Source organism: Brachyhypopomus gauderio, chromosome 13 (genome assembly GCF_052324685.1).
Source record: "Brachyhypopomus gauderio isolate BG-103 chromosome 13, BGAUD_0.2, whole genome shotgun sequence".
In the NCBI taxonomy this organism is placed as follows: domain Eukaryota; kingdom Metazoa; phylum Chordata; class Actinopteri; order Gymnotiformes; family Hypopomidae; genus Brachyhypopomus; species Brachyhypopomus gauderio.
Genome location: NC_135223.1, coordinates 2,707,695 through 2,730,135, shown reverse-complemented (window position 1 = coordinate 2,730,135; position 22,441 = coordinate 2,707,695). Strand labels below are relative to the sequence as shown.

The 22,441-nt window shown below is 41.5% G+C and overlaps 2 protein-coding genes across 6 annotated transcripts in view; one reads left to right on the top strand and one right to left on the bottom strand.

Moving 5' to 3' along the window:
• Window positions 1-10,908, top strand: part of LOC143473331 (epidermal growth factor receptor) — a 40,710-nt gene extending 29,802 nt beyond the window's left edge. For 4 of the 5 annotated variants that reach the window (XM_076970268.1, XM_076970270.1, XM_076970269.1 and 1 more), the window contains 10 exons: window positions 1,104-1,226; window positions 4,272-4,370; window positions 4,822-5,007; window positions 5,388-5,543; window positions 8,640-8,715; window positions 8,831-8,977; window positions 9,170-9,267; window positions 9,537-9,707; window positions 9,936-10,020; window positions 10,107-10,908. In XM_076970268.1, the coding sequence (XP_076826383.1) occupies window positions 1,104-1,226; window positions 4,272-4,370; window positions 4,822-5,007; window positions 5,388-5,543; window positions 8,640-8,715; window positions 8,831-8,977; window positions 9,170-9,267; window positions 9,537-9,707; window positions 9,936-10,020; window positions 10,107-10,354 (1,389 nt within the window). In that variant the 3' untranslated portion in view covers window positions 10,355-10,908. Of the gene's footprint in view, window positions 1-1,103; window positions 1,227-4,271; window positions 4,371-4,821; window positions 5,008-5,387; window positions 5,544-8,639; window positions 8,716-8,830; window positions 8,978-9,169; window positions 9,268-9,536; window positions 9,722-9,935; window positions 10,021-10,106 lie in introns of all 5 variants that reach the window. The other variant, XM_076970272.1, reaches the window with a different exon arrangement.
• A 296-nt stretch (window positions 10,909-11,204) lies between these two features.
• Window positions 11,205-22,441, bottom strand: rmc1 (regulator of MON1-CCZ1). Its single transcript, XM_076970273.1, has 20 exons — window positions 22,244-22,441; window positions 21,633-21,709; window positions 19,781-19,865; window positions 19,639-19,695; window positions 19,461-19,547; window positions 19,167-19,307; window positions 18,132-18,235; window positions 17,836-17,925; window positions 17,285-17,390; window positions 16,780-16,888; window positions 16,559-16,603; window positions 16,219-16,272; window positions 15,973-16,101; window positions 15,623-15,732; window positions 15,325-15,444; window positions 13,715-13,792; window positions 13,295-13,399; window positions 12,911-12,979; window positions 12,574-12,799; window positions 11,205-12,354 (listed from the first exon to the last, which is right to left on the bottom strand). The coding sequence occupies exons 1-20, from the start codon at window positions 22,340-22,342 to the stop codon at window positions 12,275-12,277; spliced, it is 1,971 nt and encodes a 656-aa protein (XP_076826388.1). The 5' UTR covers window positions 22,343-22,441; the 3' UTR covers window positions 11,205-12,274.

The window sequence follows — 22,441 nt, the reverse complement described above, 5'->3', positions numbered from 1 at the left end:
GCACGAGTAGCACAAGCACTCAACAAAGTCACTCACACAGGCACGAACTTTAGACAAAGACGAGCACGAGACATTGCGCGAACGCACATTAAATAGGTGAATAACACATTCCCCCGTGATCACGAGACAAGGCACAGGTGAGACTAACGAACACGCTCACAAACGACCCACACACACGGAACTACAAACATGGACATAACTAGACGCAGACAACGTAACAATACGCCCACAAGGAGGGGTCCGGAGTTGAACCGTGACAAGTACATATAACAATCACAACTAAAAATAAAATTAAAAACAAGACAAACTTGCCTTATAGAATTAATGTGCAGAGTCATGAGCTGCGATGTTTATCAAGGGCTTGGAACTATGCCCAGCACCTGCTGTGGCACGGACATAAAGTACAGAAGAGGTGAAGTCATTTTTGTAGTTTTACCTCAATAAGTTGCACAACAATCAGGACTGTTAAGAAAAAGCTACTCACTGACTTGACCAGTAAGTAGGCCTAACTACTGATGGTCAATTATCAGGATGATCAATTATATAGAATCACATAAAGAAAGAGCTGTTGCTAAGTGGTAGTGATGGTTCTGGTTGAGGAAGACCATTGGTTCAAGACTGTGTTGTGGTGAAGTGAGCTAAATGGGTCTGAATTATTTGTGGCTCAGCATTCTCACAAGAGTCATTAACAAAGTATTTTGCTGTATCCATTGTTGTATTTCACTGACTGCTGTATAATATAATGCATCACAACTGCATGCATGACAAACAACTGTGAACAGTGTCTGACAAATGCTAAGACTAAATTATGGTCCATTATCATGTGTTACATTCAGATATAAGAGCAAAATATGGGCTGAAAGAATTCTCCGGGCATCCTCACAACCGTCTCCTTATTCAGGGCAAAATTACAGTCCTCTCCCACATTTCACCACTCACACACTCTAGCTGGTGCTGAGGTCTAGAAAGACAAATATTTCTAGATTGTGTACTGTAATACAGATGGTACTTCACTCACTGAAGGGTGTGCATGGGTTCTGGTCATTTAGTGATTGAGCAGGTCTGATATTGATCCCATTTTGTCCTGTTGTCTGACCCTACAGCTGGTGGAGCCTTTGACTCCAAGTGGAACGGCGCCCAACCAGGCTCTCCTTCACATCCTCAAAGAGTCAGAGATTAAGAAGGTCAACATTCTGGGATCTGGAGCCTTTGGTACTGTGTTTAAGGTAAAACTAAAAGGACAACTTAAGACTACGTCTAAAAAAAAATAAGACATTTAGAAGGCTGCAGTACACTGGCGCTGAATTCTGTTGCTTTTACTATCATTATGAAGATCAAAATTGGAGTTGGTGAACTGAACTTGTGGATTCAGTTGGACTTTGTGAAAATAGCTTCACCATTTCTGGAAAGTCCCATTAATTTATTACAGAAGCACACATTTTAAGACAGGAATAGTTAAAGTGAACAAAACTACAGACAGCAAACTGACCCTGAATACAGAAAACACCAAAACATTCATCAACAACCAGGCAACCAGGAAAACACAACACAAAGAGGAGAAATGCCAAGGTGGAGGCGATCATGACAGCCATGCTAATTATACTAGTAATGTATTGCCTTAACCTTACTCGCAATACTACCATAGTACAGAAACACAGAACATTTATTTATTTATTTTTGCTTCTGGCAAACAGCGGTACAGTTAGGGCTTTTTTGTATTGAATGCTGTAGAATCCAGTAAAATACATGTTATACTGTTTCTACTGAATCTATTCCCTAATAAAACTAAGAAAAGATGATCTGTCACCATCCACTCCACAATGTGACGGGCAGGTGTGAGCAACAAAAAGGAAGCGATCACGCCAAGTCTCAGGGAAAAAGGGTGGTTTAATATAAAGTGTGCAAACCTAAAACCCGTGCAATAGAGCCGAATTAAGGATATAATGACCAGCGGTCAACTGGTACAAAGACAAGGCATATATAGACAGACAAACGACCATCAGGTGGGAACGGATCACGGGCTCCGCCCACCTGAGGGGCGTACACGACGTCACAAGACAACAACAACAACACAGCCGCTGTGGACAGAGGCGGCCGGTAGGGGGCCGCCTCACCGTGACAGACCCCCCCACCAAGCCGCACTCCCCTCCACTGGGTGTGTGGCACACAGCGGCTGCACAACAACACGAAGGGGCAGGAAGGCAAGGACAGGCAGGGACACACCTCCTGCAGTCCACGAGCTGAAACACAAAACACATAATATTAGTCAGCTCACCTCCCTGGGCGGGACCCTGGACCGACTGGGCCGTCAACAAGACAAAACCACGCCCCGGTCGGTCACAGGGCCCTCACGCCCTAACCGGCCTTAAGCCGCATAGCCCCACAGGTGCGAGGACGGCGGGCCTCGGCTCCTTGTCCGTCCGGGGTGTATGTGTGTGCAGGTTACCTCCCTGGGGCGTGGCTACGTCACCTCCAGGACCCCGTGGAAGGGTCTCCGTCCTGTGCAGGAGCTCTTCAGACCGGAGCCCCATGGTCCCCAAACATCCGGGGGCCCCAGCCCTCTAGGGAGGGGCTCTTTCCGACCGGGCTCCGGTCACCCCACAACATAAGGGGGCTCCTGCCAGCTGGAGACCCCCACAAGGTCCAGGGATGCCACGATTCAACGCCAGGGAGAAGCACCTGCACATAAAACACAAATGCACACACACCCACACACACCAACACAGAACACAAACGCGCACTACCCTGATCCCCCCTCCAGGGGGGAGGGGTCTCCATCCTAACTCAGGAGAACCCCCCATTTACCTGGTCAGGGCCTCCCTCGGGAGTGACGCCCTCCGTGCCACACCCCATGGCACGGGACCACAGCCGGTCCCCCCCCAAACACACATTCAGGGGGAGGAGCATGCGTGGAATTACACACAAACATTAGACAACACGTTAGGACACAACACACACGCAACTACTAGACAAACAAAACAGTGTACAAACAGACAGACTGGACCCACACATGCGCGCTCTACATACACATACACAATAGTGACGCGCCGCTCCAAGTCGCAGTCGCTCCCCACATAAAACACAAGACACACGGGGAGCGAGGCGACAGTGACGAGCGGCGACCGCGTCACACATGAAACATTTAACATGAAACAACGAGCACGCACACAGATCCACACGTCCGTCAACATGTACACATTTTTCCCACACAAAACATGAAGAGCGCTCCCAGGGAAGACGTCCTGGTCCTCGCCGCGCCACAAACACAAACACGGCGGAGCTCTTCAAACAAACAAACAAACAACAAAAACGAAGAGTATTTCCAGGGCGAGAGCCCTGTCCCTCGCCGTGCCACAAACAACACAAAAGCACGGCGGATCTCTTCAAACAAACACCACGCAGACAAACACTTACCACGAGACCTGACCACGAACGAAGGAGAAAGAAAAAGAGACTCGGCGGCTTCCGAAGGGTGGCTGGTCATTCTGTGTCGGGCAGGTGTGAGCAACAAAAAGGAAGCGATCACGCCAAGTCTCAGGGAAAAAGGGTGGTTTAATATAAAGTGTGCAAACCTAAAACCCGTGCAATAGAGCCGAATTAAGGATATAATGACCAGCGGTCAACTGGTACAAAGACAAGGCATATATAGACAGACAAACGACCATCAGGTGGGAACGGATCACGGGCTCCGCCCACCTGAGGGGCGTACACGACGTCACAAGACAACAACAACACAGCCGCTGTGGACAGAGGCGGCCGGTAGGGGGCCGCCTCACCGTGACACACAATATGTTTATTGGCCTAGTGACTAATACTTTAGAGTTGGTTACCAATCACTAGTGAGTTAACAGTCAACAAAAACCTTTTTAAAATATCATATTTAAAAATAAATGTCAGTATTTTATGCAGTCAGAAGACCTAGCCAAGCTTGTAAAATAAGCCTTGCAATTCATTCAAGATCCAAGATTCAATATTGAAAAAAAACCTTTATTCATCCCCAAAGGGCAATTGAGGGCACACAGAGCAGCAATAACATAAGAAATATAAATGTGAAATTAAAGTAAGTATAAATGAACTACATAGTCCAATTTCACATCTGAATAATGCAAAATATAAAGTCACAGAAGTCACTTTAGAAGTCAGTCTGATGTTGTGGAGTCAGTCTCCATGTTAACAGTTCGTACAATGAGGACAGATTCCTGAGTGGCAGTCCAATGATTTGTGGAGTACCTGCAATGGGACCAAACTGAAATAACCGTTTTCCTCTTTAGGGCTTATGGATACCAGAGGGCCAGGATGTAAAGATTCCGGTTGCTATTAAAGATCTGAGAGAATTTACTTCTCCCAAAGCTAACAAAGATATTTTGGATGTGGGTATTTTGTCTTGTTTAAAACATAAAACTTGGGTATTATTCAGTATAAAGGCTTAGATTTACATAGAAATATGTTATGTATATTACATACTACATACTTCTTAAATAATATTTTTATTATTCATATAGTTTTTAAAATTTGTACAGATTATATACAATGCAGACCTAGTGTGATACAATCAGTACTTTACAGACATACATCTGAAAATCTTATCCTTTCTGAATAACACTTCAGATAGAAATTAAATAACACTGCTAGAATCATTATAGAAATGACAGAATTAAAGCATTTCACTCTTAGTATTTAACAATGATTGTTACTCTTAAAAGTAATGAATTCATATTGGTGGATTATTTCATAGTTAAACCACCGTCTTTACAGACAGGTCTATATATCAATGCATCGATGTCAATGCATTTTTAACGTCTCTTATCTCATAACCTCTAGGAAGCCTATGTTATGGCAAGTATGGACCATCCATATGTGTGTCGTCTGTTGGGAATATGTCTAACATCCAGAGTACAGCTCATCACTCAGATTATGCCCTTTGGCTGTCTCCTGGATTATGTCAGAGAAAATAAAAAAAATATTGGGTCACAGACTTTGCTCAACTGGTGTGTACAGATTGCCAAGGTAAGTCTGTAATACCAAGGGCTGCAATGACTTAAAATATATATTGTCTATATAAACATAGTTTATTTTAAAAAGGCTAAAATGAGAGTGTGGGTTTACCTTAGCAAAACGTCTACCTGCACCATTGGAGTGTGGATTTACCTTAGCAAAACGTCTCCCTGTCAGTTTTAACATGCACATGGAGATGCCTCATCCAAAAACTAAAAAAAAAACAGCAAATACTCAAAAAAAAAACCCCACAAATTTTTACTATTCTGGCCATTTGGCAATGTACTATTTTAACCTCCCTATAATGGTTAAGTTCTTAAGTTTCTATATTCAACAAATTCCTCTTGGTGGCATTTCTAATCTTGCATGCGTCCGTTGTCGTGTCCTATCAGGGCATGAACTATCTGGAGGAACATCGTCTCGTGCATCGTGACCTGGCTGCCAGGAATGTGCTGGTGAAGAAGCCCACTCATGTAAAGATCACCGACTTTGGCCTGGCCAAGTTGCTCAGCGCTGACGAGAAGGAGTACCACGCCAATGGAGGAAAGGTAAAGGCTTGCCAAGCCCCAGCTCAAACTGCTACACCTCACACATATTTAAATTAATGCATTGAATTACAGTAGCACAGGTTTTCATTTATGGGCAAAAAAGTGTTTTAAACACTGGTCCATCACCCTCTGATGTGGGCTTGATAATGAGGGTGTGCTCTTTCCAAAATTTGTGGTAACATAAAGGTTAAACATCTGTATACACGTTACTGTGTACACTGCCCTGCAGAAACAAAATCACTGTTGAATCATATGAATCTGAACACATTTATTTCTGGTTATCTTGAATGGCAGAAAATATCTAAGGTAATAAATTACCAGTAACGAGGACTCTAAATAGCTGTCAAATCTCATACAGTCACTATGCGGGATGTCAAAGACCATGAAAGGGGCTTGATAGTTCCGATTTCATCCCTCCAAGTTCAACGAGATTGTCAAAGTCAAATCTATTTATAGCACTTTTTACAACATATGTTGTCACAAACAGTTTTATAAATGCGTGGATAAGCTTTACAAATGCATAATGAGCAAATCAAGGGTGACAGTGGCAAGGAAAAACTCCCTAGGCACGGATTGGGGATTAGGAAGAAACCTTGGGAGGACAAAGACAAGGGAACCTTGTCTGATGGATTATTCTAATTTTCAGCCTCATCACAGTTCATTTGCATGTGAATGTGCAGTTAGCCTCCACTAAGCTAACATCAGTATGAGCTCTGCTTGCTCTAGGCTACCTAGAATGTGCTATGGGGTACTAGAATGTGCTGTAGGCTACCTAGAATGTGCTATGGGGTACTAGATTGTGCTGTAGGCTACCTAGTGTGTGTGTAGCCAAATACAAACTGGACTCCAAAAACATTGGGACACTAAACTAATTGTGGATAAAAACTGAATGCAATGATGTGGAGGTGCCAACATCTAATATTTTATTCAGAATAGAACACAAATCACAGATCAAAAGTTTAAACTGAGAGAATGTATAATTTTAAGGGAAAATATGTTGTTTAAAAATTTCATGGCATCAACAAATCCCAAAAAAGTTGGAACAAGGCTATTTTTACCACTGTGTGGCATCCCCCCCTTCTTACAACACTCAACAGACATCTGGGGACAGAGGAGACCAGTTTCTCAAGTTTAGAAATATGAATGCTCTCCCATTCATGTCTAATACAGGCCTCCAACTGTTCAATCGTCTTGGGCCTTCTTTGTCACACCTTTCTCTTTATGATGCGCCAAATGTTCTCTATAGGGGAAAGATCCGGACTGCAGGCTGGACACTTCAGTACCCGGATCCTTCTCCTACGTAGCCATGATGTTGTGATTGCTGCAGAATGTGGTCTGGCATTATCTTGTTGAAAAATGCAGGGTCTTCCCTGAAAGAGACGACGTCTAGATGGGAGCAGATGTTGTTCTAGAACCTGAACATAGTTCTCTGCATTAATGGTGCCTTTCCAGACATGCAAGCTGCCCATGCCACAAGCACTCATGCAACCCCATACCATCAGTGATGCAGGCTTCTGAACGGAGCGTTGATAACAACTTGGGTTATCCTTGTCCTCTCTGGTCCGGATGGCGTCCCAGTGTTCCATAAAGAACTTCAAATCGTGACTGATCTGACCACAGAACAGTCTTCCATTTTGCCACACTCCATTTTAAATGACCCCTGGCCCAGTGCAAACGCCTGAGCTTGTGGAGTTGCATATTAATGGCTTCCTCTTTGCACTGTAGAGTTTCACTTGGCAATGGCGGATGGCATGGTGGCATTCTGTTATTTCCTTGACAGTGGCATTCCTGTTTGAGGTGCAGTGACGTTTAAGGGCCCGGAGATCACGAGCATCAAGTAGGGTTTTACGGCCTTGACCCTTACGCACAGCGATTGTTCCAGATTCTCTGAATCTTTTGATTGTTTTGCACGGTTGAATATGATAACTCAAAAGTCTTTGCTATTTTACGCTGGGTAAAACCATTCTGGTATGGCTGGCTGCCATGGTTATCTTTCTGCGCAACAATGGTGGAATTGGTGATCCTCTTACCAGCTTGGCTTCAGAGAGACACTGACACTCTGAGGTGGGCAGCCCTAGCCCAGGGCCCGGGGAGCAGTTGTGGTTAGGTGCCTTGCTCAAGGGCTGGGGCTTGCTCAGGTCTGGGAATCAAACCCACGACCCTCCGGTCACAAGACCAGTTCCCTACCACCAGGCCATGACTGCCCCACATTTACTCAGATTAAACTATTGATCTGTCATCTATGTTCTATTCCGACTAAAATATTGACAATTGCCATCTCCACATCATTGCATTCAGTTTTTATTCACAATTTGTTTAGGGTGCCAACTTTTTTGGAATCTGGTTTGTACATGTACTACGTATATGTACCATATACAATGAGTCACACTGATTGGAGCCTGAGCTGCACTTCCATATTTATACAGATTATCTCCATAATCTGAATCTAACTATTTAAATTGATAATGCGATTAAGATGTTGGCATTAGGAACAATAATGTAGTGTGATGGAGGTAATAATGTAATGGTGGTAATGTAATGTAGTGGTGGTAGTGTGATGGTGGTAATTATGTAATGTAATGGTGGTAATAATGTAATAATTGTAATAATGTAATAGTGCTAATGTAATGATGGTAATAATGTAACAGTGCTAATGTAATGGTGGTAATAATGTAATGGTGGTAATGTGATGGTGGTAATTATGTAATGTAATGGTGGTAATAATGTAATGATAGTAATAATGTAATGGTGCTAATGTAATGGTTGTAATAATGTAATGATAGTAATAATGTAATGGTGCTAATGTAATGGTGGTAATGTGATCGTGGTAATAATGTAATGGTGCTAATGTAATGGTGGTAATGTGATCGTGGTAATAATGTAATGGTGCTAATGTAATGGTGGTATTAATGTAATGGTGGTAATAATGTCATGGTGCTAATGTAATGGTGGTAATGTGAATGTGGTAAAGTTATGGTGGTAATAATGTAATGGTGGTATTAATGTAATGGTGGTAATAATGTCATGGTGCTAATGTGATGGTGGTAATACTGCATTCTGCTCATAGTAGCTTTCTGTGCATTCTTTTTCTGTCAGATGCCTATAAAATGGATGGCCCTGGAGTCAATCCTCCACCGGACATACACACATCAGAGTGACGTGTGGAGTTATGGTTAGTAGAAGTTCTGTGCAATTCATCTAATCCCAAAGCTTCGCATTAAACCATCGCCTTCAGAACAAGGAGCATTATTTAGTACAGTTTACAGTGTAATCACTTTTGATTGCAGGGGTAACTGTGTGGGAACTCATGACATTTGGATTAAAACCATACGATGGGATCCCGGCGAGTGAAATTGCAAATGTACTGGAGAACGGAGAACGTTTACCTCAGCCGTCGATATGCACAATAGACGTCTACATGATCATGGTCAAATGTGTGTTTTCAGTCCTTCACTGAGAGAACGCCCTATTTATTCTCATGCCAATATGCACATCCTGGGACAGGCATACACGTAGCACCTTAATTTATGACATCTTTGTTAAAAAATAATACTATAAATCATAATAATTCTATGCATACTAGCCGTGAGTTTTACATGTGGCCTCTTCTTTAAAAACCATTTCAGGTTGGATGATAGATGCTGACAGCAGACCTCACTTTCACGAGCTCATCACAGAGTTCTCAAGAATGGCTCGAGATCCATCTCGCTACCTGATTATCCAGGTAATGATCCAGATTTATCCTCTATTCCTTATCCAGATGCGCACTCATGATTGTGTGCAGTGTAAATAAGTCATATTTGTGCACGGTGCACATAAGTAAATTGTTTAGTGTTCATAGTAATAATTCAGTGGATTTTTTTCTTACAAACTTGATGACTCCAAATATAATAAAAAAAAACAATTATATAATCTATACTCTGTTTGGTACAAGTTTATTTAACTTATAAATGTGAGGAGTTAAAATGAATGGGTGGATGAATGTTCCTGCAGGGAGATGAGCAGATGTATCTGTCCAGTCCAACCTTGGATGCTCAGTTCTACCGTAACCTGCTTGGTCTCGAAGACGTGGAGGAGATGGTTGATGCGGAGGAATACCTGCTACCGTCCAAACTTGTCCTGAGCAACTTACACACTCCTCAGACACAAAATAACAATTCATCTGTATGTGAAGTGATGTAATAATTACTTTTTTCTTAAATGAATTCTGCTTTATGTAGTTACGGGTATTATTAGGATTGGGGAGGAATACATAGTTCTAGACCAGCATGTGGACTTGTTAGCAGCACGTTCAGTAGACTCCAGACTCAAACCTGGTGCCTTGTAGTTCCTCTGCAACGGTAAGCAGGTCGCAGGAATTGCAGCACACAAACGTGTGTCCTTTTCATTCAGGGCTGCATCCGAACGGGCGAGACCAGGAAGAGTCTACGCTACACCACCGATCCAACACACAGCTCTCCGAACCAACTACCACCAGGTACCACTGCTGCCCACACTTTAACCATCAGCTTCATCTGAATACAGGAGTTTGCCCGGGTTCACAACGGTTCCTTTATTTCACAGAGTATGTGAACCTGAATGTGATCTCACACAGTGACTTGGTGAACCAGAACTATGAGAACACCATGCCAAACGGAGAATACACTGGACTGTGTGGCTGTAAATCAGAGGGCTTGAAGTTCCAGAGCAACTTCTTGAATTCCACCCTTGCCAGCCTGGATAACCCAGAATACCAAGAAGACCTGCCCCCTGGACAATTCTCTGACAGTATCTTCCTACCCACAGCAGCCCAAATGGCTTATATAGGGTAGACATCAGCTGTCCAGCCCCTTGGACATTAGAGACAGTGGGACAGGTGCACTATGAGGAACAGTTCATACACTATTTGAATCTAAAATACCAAAACCAACTGGAAAAGATGTATTCAGTGTTAGAAATATCTTAGTGACTTATATAGGTTGAGAGTTTGTCAGTGAAGAGTATCCCATCAGTCAATGTGAACCTGTTTAAAATTCACTCAAAACAATGTTAAGCTTACTAGAGTTATTTTATCAAGTTTACTAACTGTAAACAGTGTTTTAATACAACATACGATGGCAGAGAGCTGATGTATTTCCACCTCCATCACTGGTTCTGTCTCAATAGCTGGGAGTGCTGTCCTGGGAGTGCTTTTGATGGAAAACCTGCCCCCACGTTCCTCACTGACCTTGTGGATAACAACTGCCCCTCCCCACCCCCGTGTTCATTTACTGTGACTTTTTAATGGATGCGTTTCATGTTTCACTGCTGTATTACTTGAACTCCGTCATGGAGAGACGACTGCCACCGTTACCCCACTGAGATGGAACCAGATTCTCAAAATTCTAGTGAAACCCGCAATCGTATCTCCGAATCAAATCTAAGAGCAGCCAACTGTAGCTACTTTTAATAAAGTTTTTTTTTTTTTACTTTTTGTCAAGACTACTGCATAATGTCTGCATTCCTATCAGTGAGCGTAGTATGGCCAAACTGAATATCAAGAGGGTATTTGCTGATAATTTAGCTTACACAATCTCCCTTGACATGTCCACACCTGCATTGAAAGTCTTCTTGAGAAATGCTTGTGCCTTTACTTTGCCGTCCTTGACTGTATAGGACATTATTGTACATCAAGAGATCACATACCATGATATTTACATTTATTATATACACAATAGTGGGTACATTTTTAAAACACATACATACATAAAAATAGATCAGTTCTATTAATTCAATTAAGAATTGTTAATCATAAATTTGCTTTTTTAGGCATTACAGCCGATCTCAAGGCAAAGTCAAGATGTATTAACTGTTTTAAGATGCAAATGCAAAATGCGGCTACCAGTCCATAATGCATGAACACAGAAGCTCCGATATTGCTCGATATTGACAGATATAATTCAATGTAACATTACTTAATCTTAATTAATCTAACGTCATTACACAGTATGTCGTGTGGCAAGTTTTAACCAACATTTCTGAACATTTTACACTTAACAAAACATACAAGTCATTACACTAAACAATTTTTCTGACCAAATGACAGTGCAGGAAAACACTAACAAAATGGGGCATTTTCTCACGACAAACATTTGCCTCTGGTATTCCAACTATGCTCCAAAATTACCCCCGAACACTGAAAATTAGGAACGCACAGTGCATTGTTTGTTCAACCAAAGCTGTATGTGTGCCATGTTTTAAAGTTTGTTTCAAAAACCACTTTCACATGATGGAAGAAATGTAAGAATTCAGAGACATTTTGAGCCAGGTCACTGTGTCCCAAGACCTTTTTTCCAGATATTTCACTTTCTTCATAAGCCTGTTACAATATGTATCAAAAAGGCTGCACGTTTCACCCATATCCTTCACCCTTTCAAGTTTTATACAAACAACTACGTTTATTGCCAAAACTGTTCATTGAGAAAAAGGCTTCAACACTTCTTTATCTTGGGAATTCACTGATCGTCCACAGATCACGGCAGTGCCAGTGAGGCCATGCAGACTTTACACTGAGGCTGAATGTTGTCTCCAGACTGCATATTTAAACAGGGTGATTATAGCGGTCCAAAACAGGATGTCGTGTTATTATAAAGTGTCATTTTCCTGATGTATGATTAAATCTTTAGGTCATTAACATTCATTAACGTGCCACAAGGTGTCCAGCTCAGTGCAGCATATTTATTTGTAAATGGCACCTTAGCGAGTAATTCAGTTCATACGGTTGCAGGTTTCATCAGCGACTGTTCCCCAAACACGTCTTTAAAGTAAGCGACATGCTCCTCACAGTGTTCGCCTGGGAGACGGAAACAGAATCACACAACCAGGAAACACAAGCACTTCAGTACGACTCCAAAATCACGCGAGCACTGCAATGCACATGGAATATGAGTCTTGTCTTTTCTTCTTCTAACTAAAAGATTTGTTTGTTTACATACATCACACACGAGATGAGAAAAAAACAGCATTTCGTACAGCAACTAAATGAACCAAAGTTGGGATATCGGCGGTTTACCTGGGTTGAAGGCTGGATTGCCACGTAATCGCAGGTTTCTTTGCTCAAAGAAGCGGAAGATGGTGTAGAACAGCATGGTGTCGTCGGTCTGACGTGCAGCATCCAGAAATTTGCGTGCGGAGACGCCGTCGTGGCCACCGACACTGCGGACAAACCGAAGAGCCCCAAGGACCTGCTGTTTGGACAGGAGCACCTCCACTATCTCATCATTAGCGGTGGAGAGTCGCTGTAGAACACATGCACGTACACAAACGTTTTAAACCCAGTGTCTTTACAATGGATTTTATAAATGCATGTGTTCGTAAAGCAAGCCAAATAAATGCCTAATGTGCGTTACCTTCAGCATGTCTAGAGAGAGCTGGTGAGCAGGAGGATACGTGCTCTCTAGTGACAGTAACAAACAGGCCTAAACAAGCAAAGAGCACTGCAGTGAGCTGGTATTCTTATTAGAAAATAGAAACATGTTTTATACTACAGATGGCTCATACAGAGGTCCTTCATCAGCTGTACAAGCAAGTATCTTCTATATGTATGTATATTACACACACCATACCAGGCAAAAGTTTGGAGAGTCACAGCACCGTAAACTACAAGAACACTACCAGATAATTCAGCTATTTTTTACTCGCAGGTCAGTTTTCAACACAGGCCTTAGAGATTGATGTAGCTGATCCCATAAACAGAGCTCACAAAGTGCTGAAAGCTTCAGAACTGGACTCACCAATGGCTTTGAATCACTCAACACGTGGTACTGAAGAAACTGGTGAAGCATGTAGAATAGATTGTGCTGAACCAGAGTTTTGATGACAAGCTCATACAGGTAGTGCTGTCAAACAGAGGGGAGCGTGTGAAAGTGTTAAGACGCATGGATAACGGGGTGTTGCACTTATGCAAGTTCAGAGGTCAAAATAGGCATTACTGCTTAGTAAAAAGTCGAACCAGAAAAAAAAGACAATAGTTAAACAAAATGAAAATGTGATTTCACCGTTATCATTTGTTATCGTAATTCAGTTCTTTAAGAGTGTAGTGGTGCTCATTTGGCAAAGAATGAAATTATTTCTTATTTTTGTTGAGAATCAACCCTCTTTGAGGAATTGATATCTGTGAACCTGATGTGTAGCACACAGAATTGGAGCTGTACCTGAACTGTGATCTGGTACTGGTTGAGGGAGCGAATGTACTCCATGAGAACAGCAATGATGAACTTATGAGACCCATCCTGTTCAAGACAAACAGAACACATACAAACCATTTATGCAGTATTGGGAGGAATTGAAAATCCATAAATAGTTTGAGTAAATGTGTGTTCCATATTTTGCAAATTGTGATTTTTACACCGCAATCGAAATTTGTCCTCCGCTTTTAACCCACCTGTGCAGTTAGAACACACACACACACACACACACACACACACACACTAGTGATTACTAGGGGGCTGTGGATCACATGTGCCCAGAGCGGTGGGCAGCCCTAGCCCGGCACCCGGGGAGCAGTTGGGGTTAGGTGCCTTGCTCAAGGGCACCTCAGTCACGGCCTCAGGTCTGGGAATCGAACCCACGACCCTCCGGTCACAAGACCAGTTCCCTACCACCAGGCCATGACTGCCCATAAAGTATACGGAGTGAAAAATAAGTATTCAGAAGCCCACGATGTATGACGTATGCTGATGGCTAAAGTATTTTGGTGTGTGCGTTTTAAAAGACGCGTGGCTGCAAAAAAAACTGCAGGAAAACTGCTGGGACTGAGGCGTGCGAGGAGAACCATCTACCTGCTACCAAACGAGCTTGGTTTCATTGGTATAATTGGTATAATTCATTGGTTGTTTAAAGAATTGATTAAACAAACACAATTAGGTTGCAATTAACTACCTTGCAGCAATTTGTGGCGTACTCAAGGAGTCCACAAGGTCTCGACAAAGACAAAAAGTAGTGGATTACAAAAATGTAATCAGATCCTCAAATAAAGTCTAGATGAGATGATCCATGTAGACTCACTCTGACATAGTTGTAGTCGTAGTAGTTGTAGTCAGAGTACTGAGAACAGGAAGGAAGTGAGGTGTGCATGCTCGTTTAAATAATAATGAGCATTTAAATAAGACTACAACACCATTTACTACAGTGCACTTTTCACGCAAACATCAACGGTCCGAGATCCGAGTTGCCTGGAGATCTGTGAAGCAGTTGAGAGGTTTTGTGCGTCTTACTGCTGAGAACTACCTCAGTTCTCAGTGACCCACCAGCCTGACACTGAACCTGCCGCATTATTATATTATCGCTTGGATCTCTTGTTTATGAGCATGCATAGTCACTCATTAAAAAAAACCTTGAGAAATAAATAGTAAATTATAAGATAATAATTGTTATTCCCCAAAACACATGCCTGCAGGGCCTGAGAAACCAGTGATGTTACAATATGACTAATCTTTCATGTAACATAGGTAGTTAGTCAATACATATTTCTTTTAGCACCTCGTTTATAAGTCTTAAGTAGCAAAAAGTTTTTTTGTTGTTGTTTTGCTTTTTCTATATAGATGTTTCAGGGGAAAAAATCAACCAACAAGAACCAAAGTCTGAAGGTACTCCAAAGAAATACGTGAGTCATCGATGTTGGAGAAGTCCCACTCACCACTGGTGTGTAACAGCACTATAAGGTTTCCTGCTCTATAGGTATGTTGCACACGAGGATGCTTTCGCAATCAGGTACTTGGCACAAAGTGTTAAATATGATCAAGACAGTGTTAAAATGAATCACCTTCTTCTCAGTAAATGCAGAGAGGACATGCGTGTACATGTCTGACTGGTCAATGACGGCTTGCGTCCGAACGGGTCTTTTGTAGGAGTTGCTGACGCGACTGGGCCCTGACTCCATAGCCTAGAACACAAACCCACACGCCAAAAAACGATGTTCAGGATGACCGACAACCTCACTGCCACCAACAATAACCAACATTTCTGATTCTTCTCGTTTACGAGTTTACGCCCTCGTACTTTTGCTGGTAATCGGTAGCATGTGAACGTGAGTGTAAAAGGACAACGTAGTGATCCGTTACCACACTATACGCCTGCTCAGCCTCCAGATACTCTTTATACACTTGGTTAAGCTTGTCGAACACGGTGGCCACCACGGGCAAGTTTCCTTTGTCTTCTCCATCTACCAGCACTTTAAAGAGCAGAAAAGAAATAGACAAGGCCATTACGATTGTGTTTTTTTTTTTTTTGGCCACTCCAGACATCTGTCTTATTAACCATATCGCGTTGAAACTACTGAATCTTGTGCCCATGATCACCAAGTTTAGGGAGAACAGAAGGGTACAAAACAATAACAACAAAAGGGAGACCTCAACTAGAACTGTGGCACTTAAACAATCCATAATCGTCCGGCGTCGCGTGACTCACGTACTTTGCGAGCAGACGGACAGGACGACCATCTTGCAGTCGCGTCTGCACAGCAAAAAGTCCATAAGTTTGCCTTTGTCTTGAAGGAGGTTCACCGTGGGTTGGAGTTTCACCTGAAGGTACCAGAGATATCCTAACAGGTAGAGAGTGGGAAGAACACAACAGAGCTGAATGCAGGAGAAGAAACCAGGAGAAATCCAACAGAGACCGAGATCATTACAACAAATCGGCCTATAAACTTGCGATGTACCTTCACTTGCACTGATGATGACGTCTGGCTGAAAGACGGTCCAGGTTGATGAGTCTGAGTGAACGTTAAGAGGGAATCACCAGAGAAATACAGAGGGTCCAGAAGAACGTTCTCACAACATGAACATGGAAGTTCATCGATTTTCAGCAAAGGCACATATCAAATTATTTGACATAATTTTTCAATAGTTGTTCAAATAGATAAAAAAGAAAAACATGTTGCCATAAGCTGCCATAATAGCGTTAAACCCAACAACAGTGCTGAACAGAAGAGGTTCTGAACAGACTTGGATGCTGGGCCAATACGATCAGCCTTGGGTCTTAGCTGAGGACAAGGATACAGAGCTCACACAGCACTGAAGCCTGACCGGCAGCAGCTGAAGGCCCTGAGGGAGAAGGTGAAAGGTCAGAGGTGACACGGGTGCCTAATTCCTACGGACATGGTAGGTTTCCAGTGAAACGAGTAGTGAACGTGATGGTGAAACCGCAATTTGAAATGCTGTGTGAATAGATAATGAAGACAACGGTCAAGGCTTGGGATTCCCCAGCCTTCAGAGGGCACCTGTGAGAGGGATTTTGTAGGGCTGGATGGAACGTGCCGGAAGCACGGGCTGGTGAACATTCACTGCGCAGTCGGGTTCCCTCAGCTTGATGTCGAAAATAATGGAGGTCTGGAAGGGCAGAAAGCAGTTTAGCATCATAAAGGATCAGCTAAAATTACATGCAAGAGGGTTTCAGTGAAACAAATACTTTGACAAGTGTATGAATAAAAGTACCATTTGTACAACGCAAAATTGTATGTTCACAGGGAGCACAATTTCTAAACACTAGTATGTGTGTGTGGCATTCACGTCACATCCCTGACATAACCTACACTTGACACTCATAAAGGCATAATTAATGTTCCTTACGTGTTATTAAGTTGTCATTTTGGATTAACAAACTTCAGCTAGCCCACGTTGTGGTAACCCTATGTATAATGGTACTCCTCTATTAAAGTATGAATGTGTCTGTGATAGGATTCGCTTTTCTGGAGAAAGCTCAGTGACAGGAGCTCTAAAACTCACCTGTGAACTCTGATGGTGCACCACAATCAGGTTGTCCACAACATTTAAAGCAAACTTGCCTGTGGTGTTCAATTTCAACACATGAGTCTTCTTACAGGAGCCCTCTCTACAGAACAAGAAGCTCAGTTACACAGGAAAACAAGATTTCTAGGTATGGCCCACAGTCTCTCCCTAATGAGGGTCAAAATATCTTTTAAAGAGGATTTTCAGCTCTGAAGCTTTGTTAAGCAAGATTTATGGCGTAAAAATGTTTATGCAGCAACAAATAACTTGGAATTATATCAGTAGTACACATACATAAGTCATCTGGAAAGATATCCTGAACAGCATCAGAGTTGTCAGATTTAACAACATGTAATATCAGGTGAGCCAATTGTGCTCGGTATCATCAAGCACAATAGGTACCCTATTTTAAATCGAATTTCTAATGACTAACATAACAAATAAAAGAAACTTGCCAAATAAAACGTTTGAATTAAAAAAATCAAAATGGAAAATATTCACATTCATATGAATGCATCTAAAGATTCAGGGTCAGCCCAACAACTTACCGGGGCAGGTGATATAGTACGACTTCTGCTCCTGAGCTGTTGGTTGTTCTGGAGTGATGCTTGAGGTACATTACATAAAGCTGCCCATAACTAGATAGTAAACAAACAACACATGTGATTCTGCAATGACAACTAACAAATACCACTATGGCCCATCATAGCAAAATTCCACTTTACACTCCTACTTCTGATAGCCTTTTGCAGGCCAACAGATGTAATAAGATGTAATAAGTGCTTACAAATTGAAATGCACAAAAAAGCGCATCATGTGTCATGTCCACAAGGACGGTACTTACATGGTGGCCACTGCAATGTCTCGCTCAGAGAGGTTAAGCTTGGCTGGCTTGGGAACCATCGGGAGCTCAATCTCAAACTTTGGCATCTTGGACATCGTGCCATTCTAAAGACGACCAGATAAAGACACATCATACACTCAAATGTTACACAGATATTACTGCATACAGGATTATGCTGGAGATGTCAAAAATACCAAGTTCCAACAAAGGTAATACTAACCAAAATTGAGAAAATCTACAGTTCACAACAAAACAAGGATAAAAAAACAGGGAAACGACAAAGATTTGTAATTGTAACGTGAGATGATGCACCAAGCACCAAGACCAAAGACATTAAAAAGAAACAGAACTGAACAGAACTGAGAGAGTAACAAGGCGGAACTGTGAAAAGTTGTAATCTGATATTTCTAAATGTCAATAGCTATATATTTATTAGTATAACAATTGTGCTGTTGTACCCTAACCCTAACATTTGAAATACTTTTGCTTAATGCATATTTACTAGTGACTGTGAAATACATAGAAGCTACATGCCTTCGTTTAGGTTTTATTCTATAATTAATAATATATTATTTTATTCCATATTTATCTTTTTTTATGGAATGTTTATATCATGACAACTCAAGCTTATGTTAGTAAATCACCCAAGACAGCAACCTACTTTTAAAGAGGACATGCACCTCTAATCACCTCTGTACTGTACCTCTACTATATAGAGATATGATCATTGATCATCAATTTCCTACGTAAATGCTTAACCCTACACTGAAATCTATTTAATTGATTCTCCACTGGAATCAGCAGTCCTTTAGCCCTCTCTTAGGAAGCGCACACCGAGACCATCGCCTTATTTCCAGGATGTTATTTACAGTCGTTCAAATTCACTGAAACTGCATTAACTATGTTATCAAAAGTTTTTTAACATAGAAATTAGCAAATGACTACAGAACCATGAAGAACAGATTTTGTTGAAATGTAGTATTAATTAGAAACCGTGCTAGAACGTTCTACCACTAAGAACCACATGAAGCTCACTTTGAAAGCGAACGGCTGTAGAACATTGCCCTGCACGGTGGTGGAGAGCAGAAGAACTGCTGGCTCTGGGCAGTAGATGTACCAGTTGACATTAATGCTCTGACTCTTCAACATCTTCAGTGTTCGTTTATCAGGAAGCACCTGGACAAAGAATCCAAGCATCGGTACCAACATAACCTTCTAAAACAACAAAAACTATCATCGTGTTTGTGGAAAGAAGCGATCAAACAAATCAAACACTTTCTCTCTCCAGACTCTGTATATGACTTAGGGCTAAATGTGCTGTCACGGTACCTGGTAAAATTCTATTCCTTGGTCAGTGACGAAAACAATTTCATTCCAGTTGGTCCAACAGAAGCCTAAAACGCTCGCATTCTTGGTCTGTTGGAGCAAACAAACACGTGGCCCAATGACATGGTTTTCTGCATTTACAACACTTACCCCATTATAACGACGTGGTCTCTGGACATACCTTGCATTCATGGGAGAATTCCAGATGGGGGAAATCGGGGATAAAGTTAATGAAGTCCTAAAAAAGCAAAAACAATTACAACATGCTCCATACTGGCCATGTCATTTACATTACAATAGCTGAACTTGTATTAAATATTTACCACTGATTTTGGATTCCGTTGAACAGCTAAGATTTTGTTCCCCAAGGAAAACTTGATGCACTTCACCTCACCCTTGTCTTCCATTCTGTAAAGAAAATGAGAATTAAAGAATTTACGTTTCAATATACTGTATACTGATATCAGAGGTTCCAGGTTCAGACCAAGAGGTCAATCACTGATGTTTACCATTTTTTACATTTTATAAAGGTGAATTCGTGAATGCAGCCTTTCAATATTTTATTAAGGACTATCAGGCACATAAAAGCAATGAAACTTAATAATAACACAAAGTCTGTAATAAATAAGCAAATATATTGGGTCACAAAAATCTTGCATAAAATAACATTACTATAATAACTAATGATTAATAATTAATAATAAGTAACAAATGACCAAGTGGAGAAATTCTGCTTATATAGATATTCAACCTCTGTGCTGTGGTAACTGAAGAAAAGCTTGAAAATGTGGCATTCACAAGACAGAGCTGATGCTGCTTTCAGAAGTACAGACTTCAGAAATTTCACTGACCAAAAAAAAAGTCATAAATTCGTAGCACACCAAAACTCCCAGTTCCACCACTACTACACCAGCACAACAGTGAGAGCACGAGCTGAAACTGACCAGTACCCACTTATCCAGCACCTGGGTAATCTGGGGAAAACTGTCAGCTGTATGTGCTTGTGGCCGGAGACGGACAAGCCAGTCGACGATTATCCTATTTTTCTGAAGTGGTTAACGGAGTGCACCACAATGAACACAAGCCTCCAATCACAGAATGAAATTCAGAATATTATGGACAATACAGTCATTTGTACAGTCATGTCCTACTTTTGACATTTTCCATAAATTTCCTGTGAAAGCCAGTTTCAGCTATTTCACTTTTTCTGAGTAGTGTATGAGCAGGAGACCAAGCTGGTAATGGCACATCCAAGGAAGCTTCAGCTTCCAGTGGTGTATTTGTAATTTTGCGATACTATGACCATATATGGTGCACCTACAGCACCTACAGGTCGTTCTTGGTATTGCTCCTTTAACATACAAAAATCGGTACGTCTATACTACTACGTACACAGATCTACTTTATAGAAATCATCCAATAGTAATACAAGTTTCCTCTATATAGATATATATGCAACACTACTTTTGGCAATTCCTTTAATGTCCCCTTAAAGTTATTTTCTATTTGTTGTCTAACCAAACAATTTCTGCCCATGGCAATTTCTTTATTAGGACCATCTACTTTTAAAAAGTAAATGTGGTACTGATACCGATATCAATACTGATGCTAACATTGTTATATTACAAGTGTGGTCATCAAAGCACGTGCTTTTCTGGTACTGCTTCTCATGCTTCTAGCAAGAATTTGTTGCTTCACATGCATATTAAAAAATATAGTTTAAATGTGTTAAACTGGGTGACATCATGAGTCTGACTTAGAAAAAAGGTATAAAACAAGATTAAATAAACTGGAGTACCAATTGAGATGAAAAAACAAGAAGAGATTTTGCAGTTGTATAAAATGTGATCGCAGTTGTTATATATGTATATTTACTGAGAACACAGTTCCTTATGTCATTGATCCTCGATGTAGTTACTGTGTGCAAGGCATCAGTGATTGGACAAACGTTTACACTAATGTAGAGGCCCCATCTTTGTGATTGTATAAAATGAGGGGTGTGAACCAAAAAGCAGTACTGCTAAAAAATAAGAAACACGTTTTTATATTAATTGTGCTGTAAAAACTAAAGAAAATAAACTTTAGTCCAATGCATAATGTACTTCCCATTAACATAACATTACACACAACATACATAATAAGCACAATCACTGTTACATAATTCAAGATTGTTACCTGAAAGCAACTGAACTCCTGTCATCTGGGCCTTTGGCCACAACTCCTGTGGCACCTCCAGAACGCACAGCAAACACCTACAAGAACATGAACATTTCATACTTCAGGTGTATGCTGAGCGATTATTTCCAAAGATTCACCGAATACACGCCCGAAATAAAGTGTTTCTTACTATGTGCATGTCTGTGAGCAGTTCCCTATTGTTTCACTTATGGGAAACACCTTGTAGATTTAAAGTTAGAGATTACTGTTGCCAATCAAACCTTGTTTTAACAATAATGGTAGTAATAGTGCAGTATTAACAGCATGTAGTTGTTATTATTATTACTATTATTTAGTGTATGTTACCAAGAATTAAATCAGCTAATTAAATTGCCCATGAACAAGATGAAGAGTTGATGAGGAAAGTACTGAGAAAAGTTTATTAGGTTAAGGAAGATCATGAGACGTGAGTCCTGCAGGTTGTGTGGTTAATTACTCGAGGTGGACAGAGTGACCGAGGACTGAGTGAGACAGTTAGCTTAGCAACGCCCGTCCATTTGTCTGCCTGAAGAGTAGCTAGCGAGTTAGCCAAACAGCTAAGGCAACTCCACATTTACCACTACGTTTACCTGTTTATTGGCCTCGTCGAAAAACACGTTGTTGACACTCGAAGCATTTTCGAACTGAACGGGGTTTTCGCTCAACTCTAAGTAATACTCCTCGCCCATCCCGCACCAGGGGTCCGTGTCGCGCAGCAGCAACTGGAGCTCAGCGGCGAATGTCGGGACTCACGGGGAGAGGGCGCCGCGCCGGTCACGTGACCCACA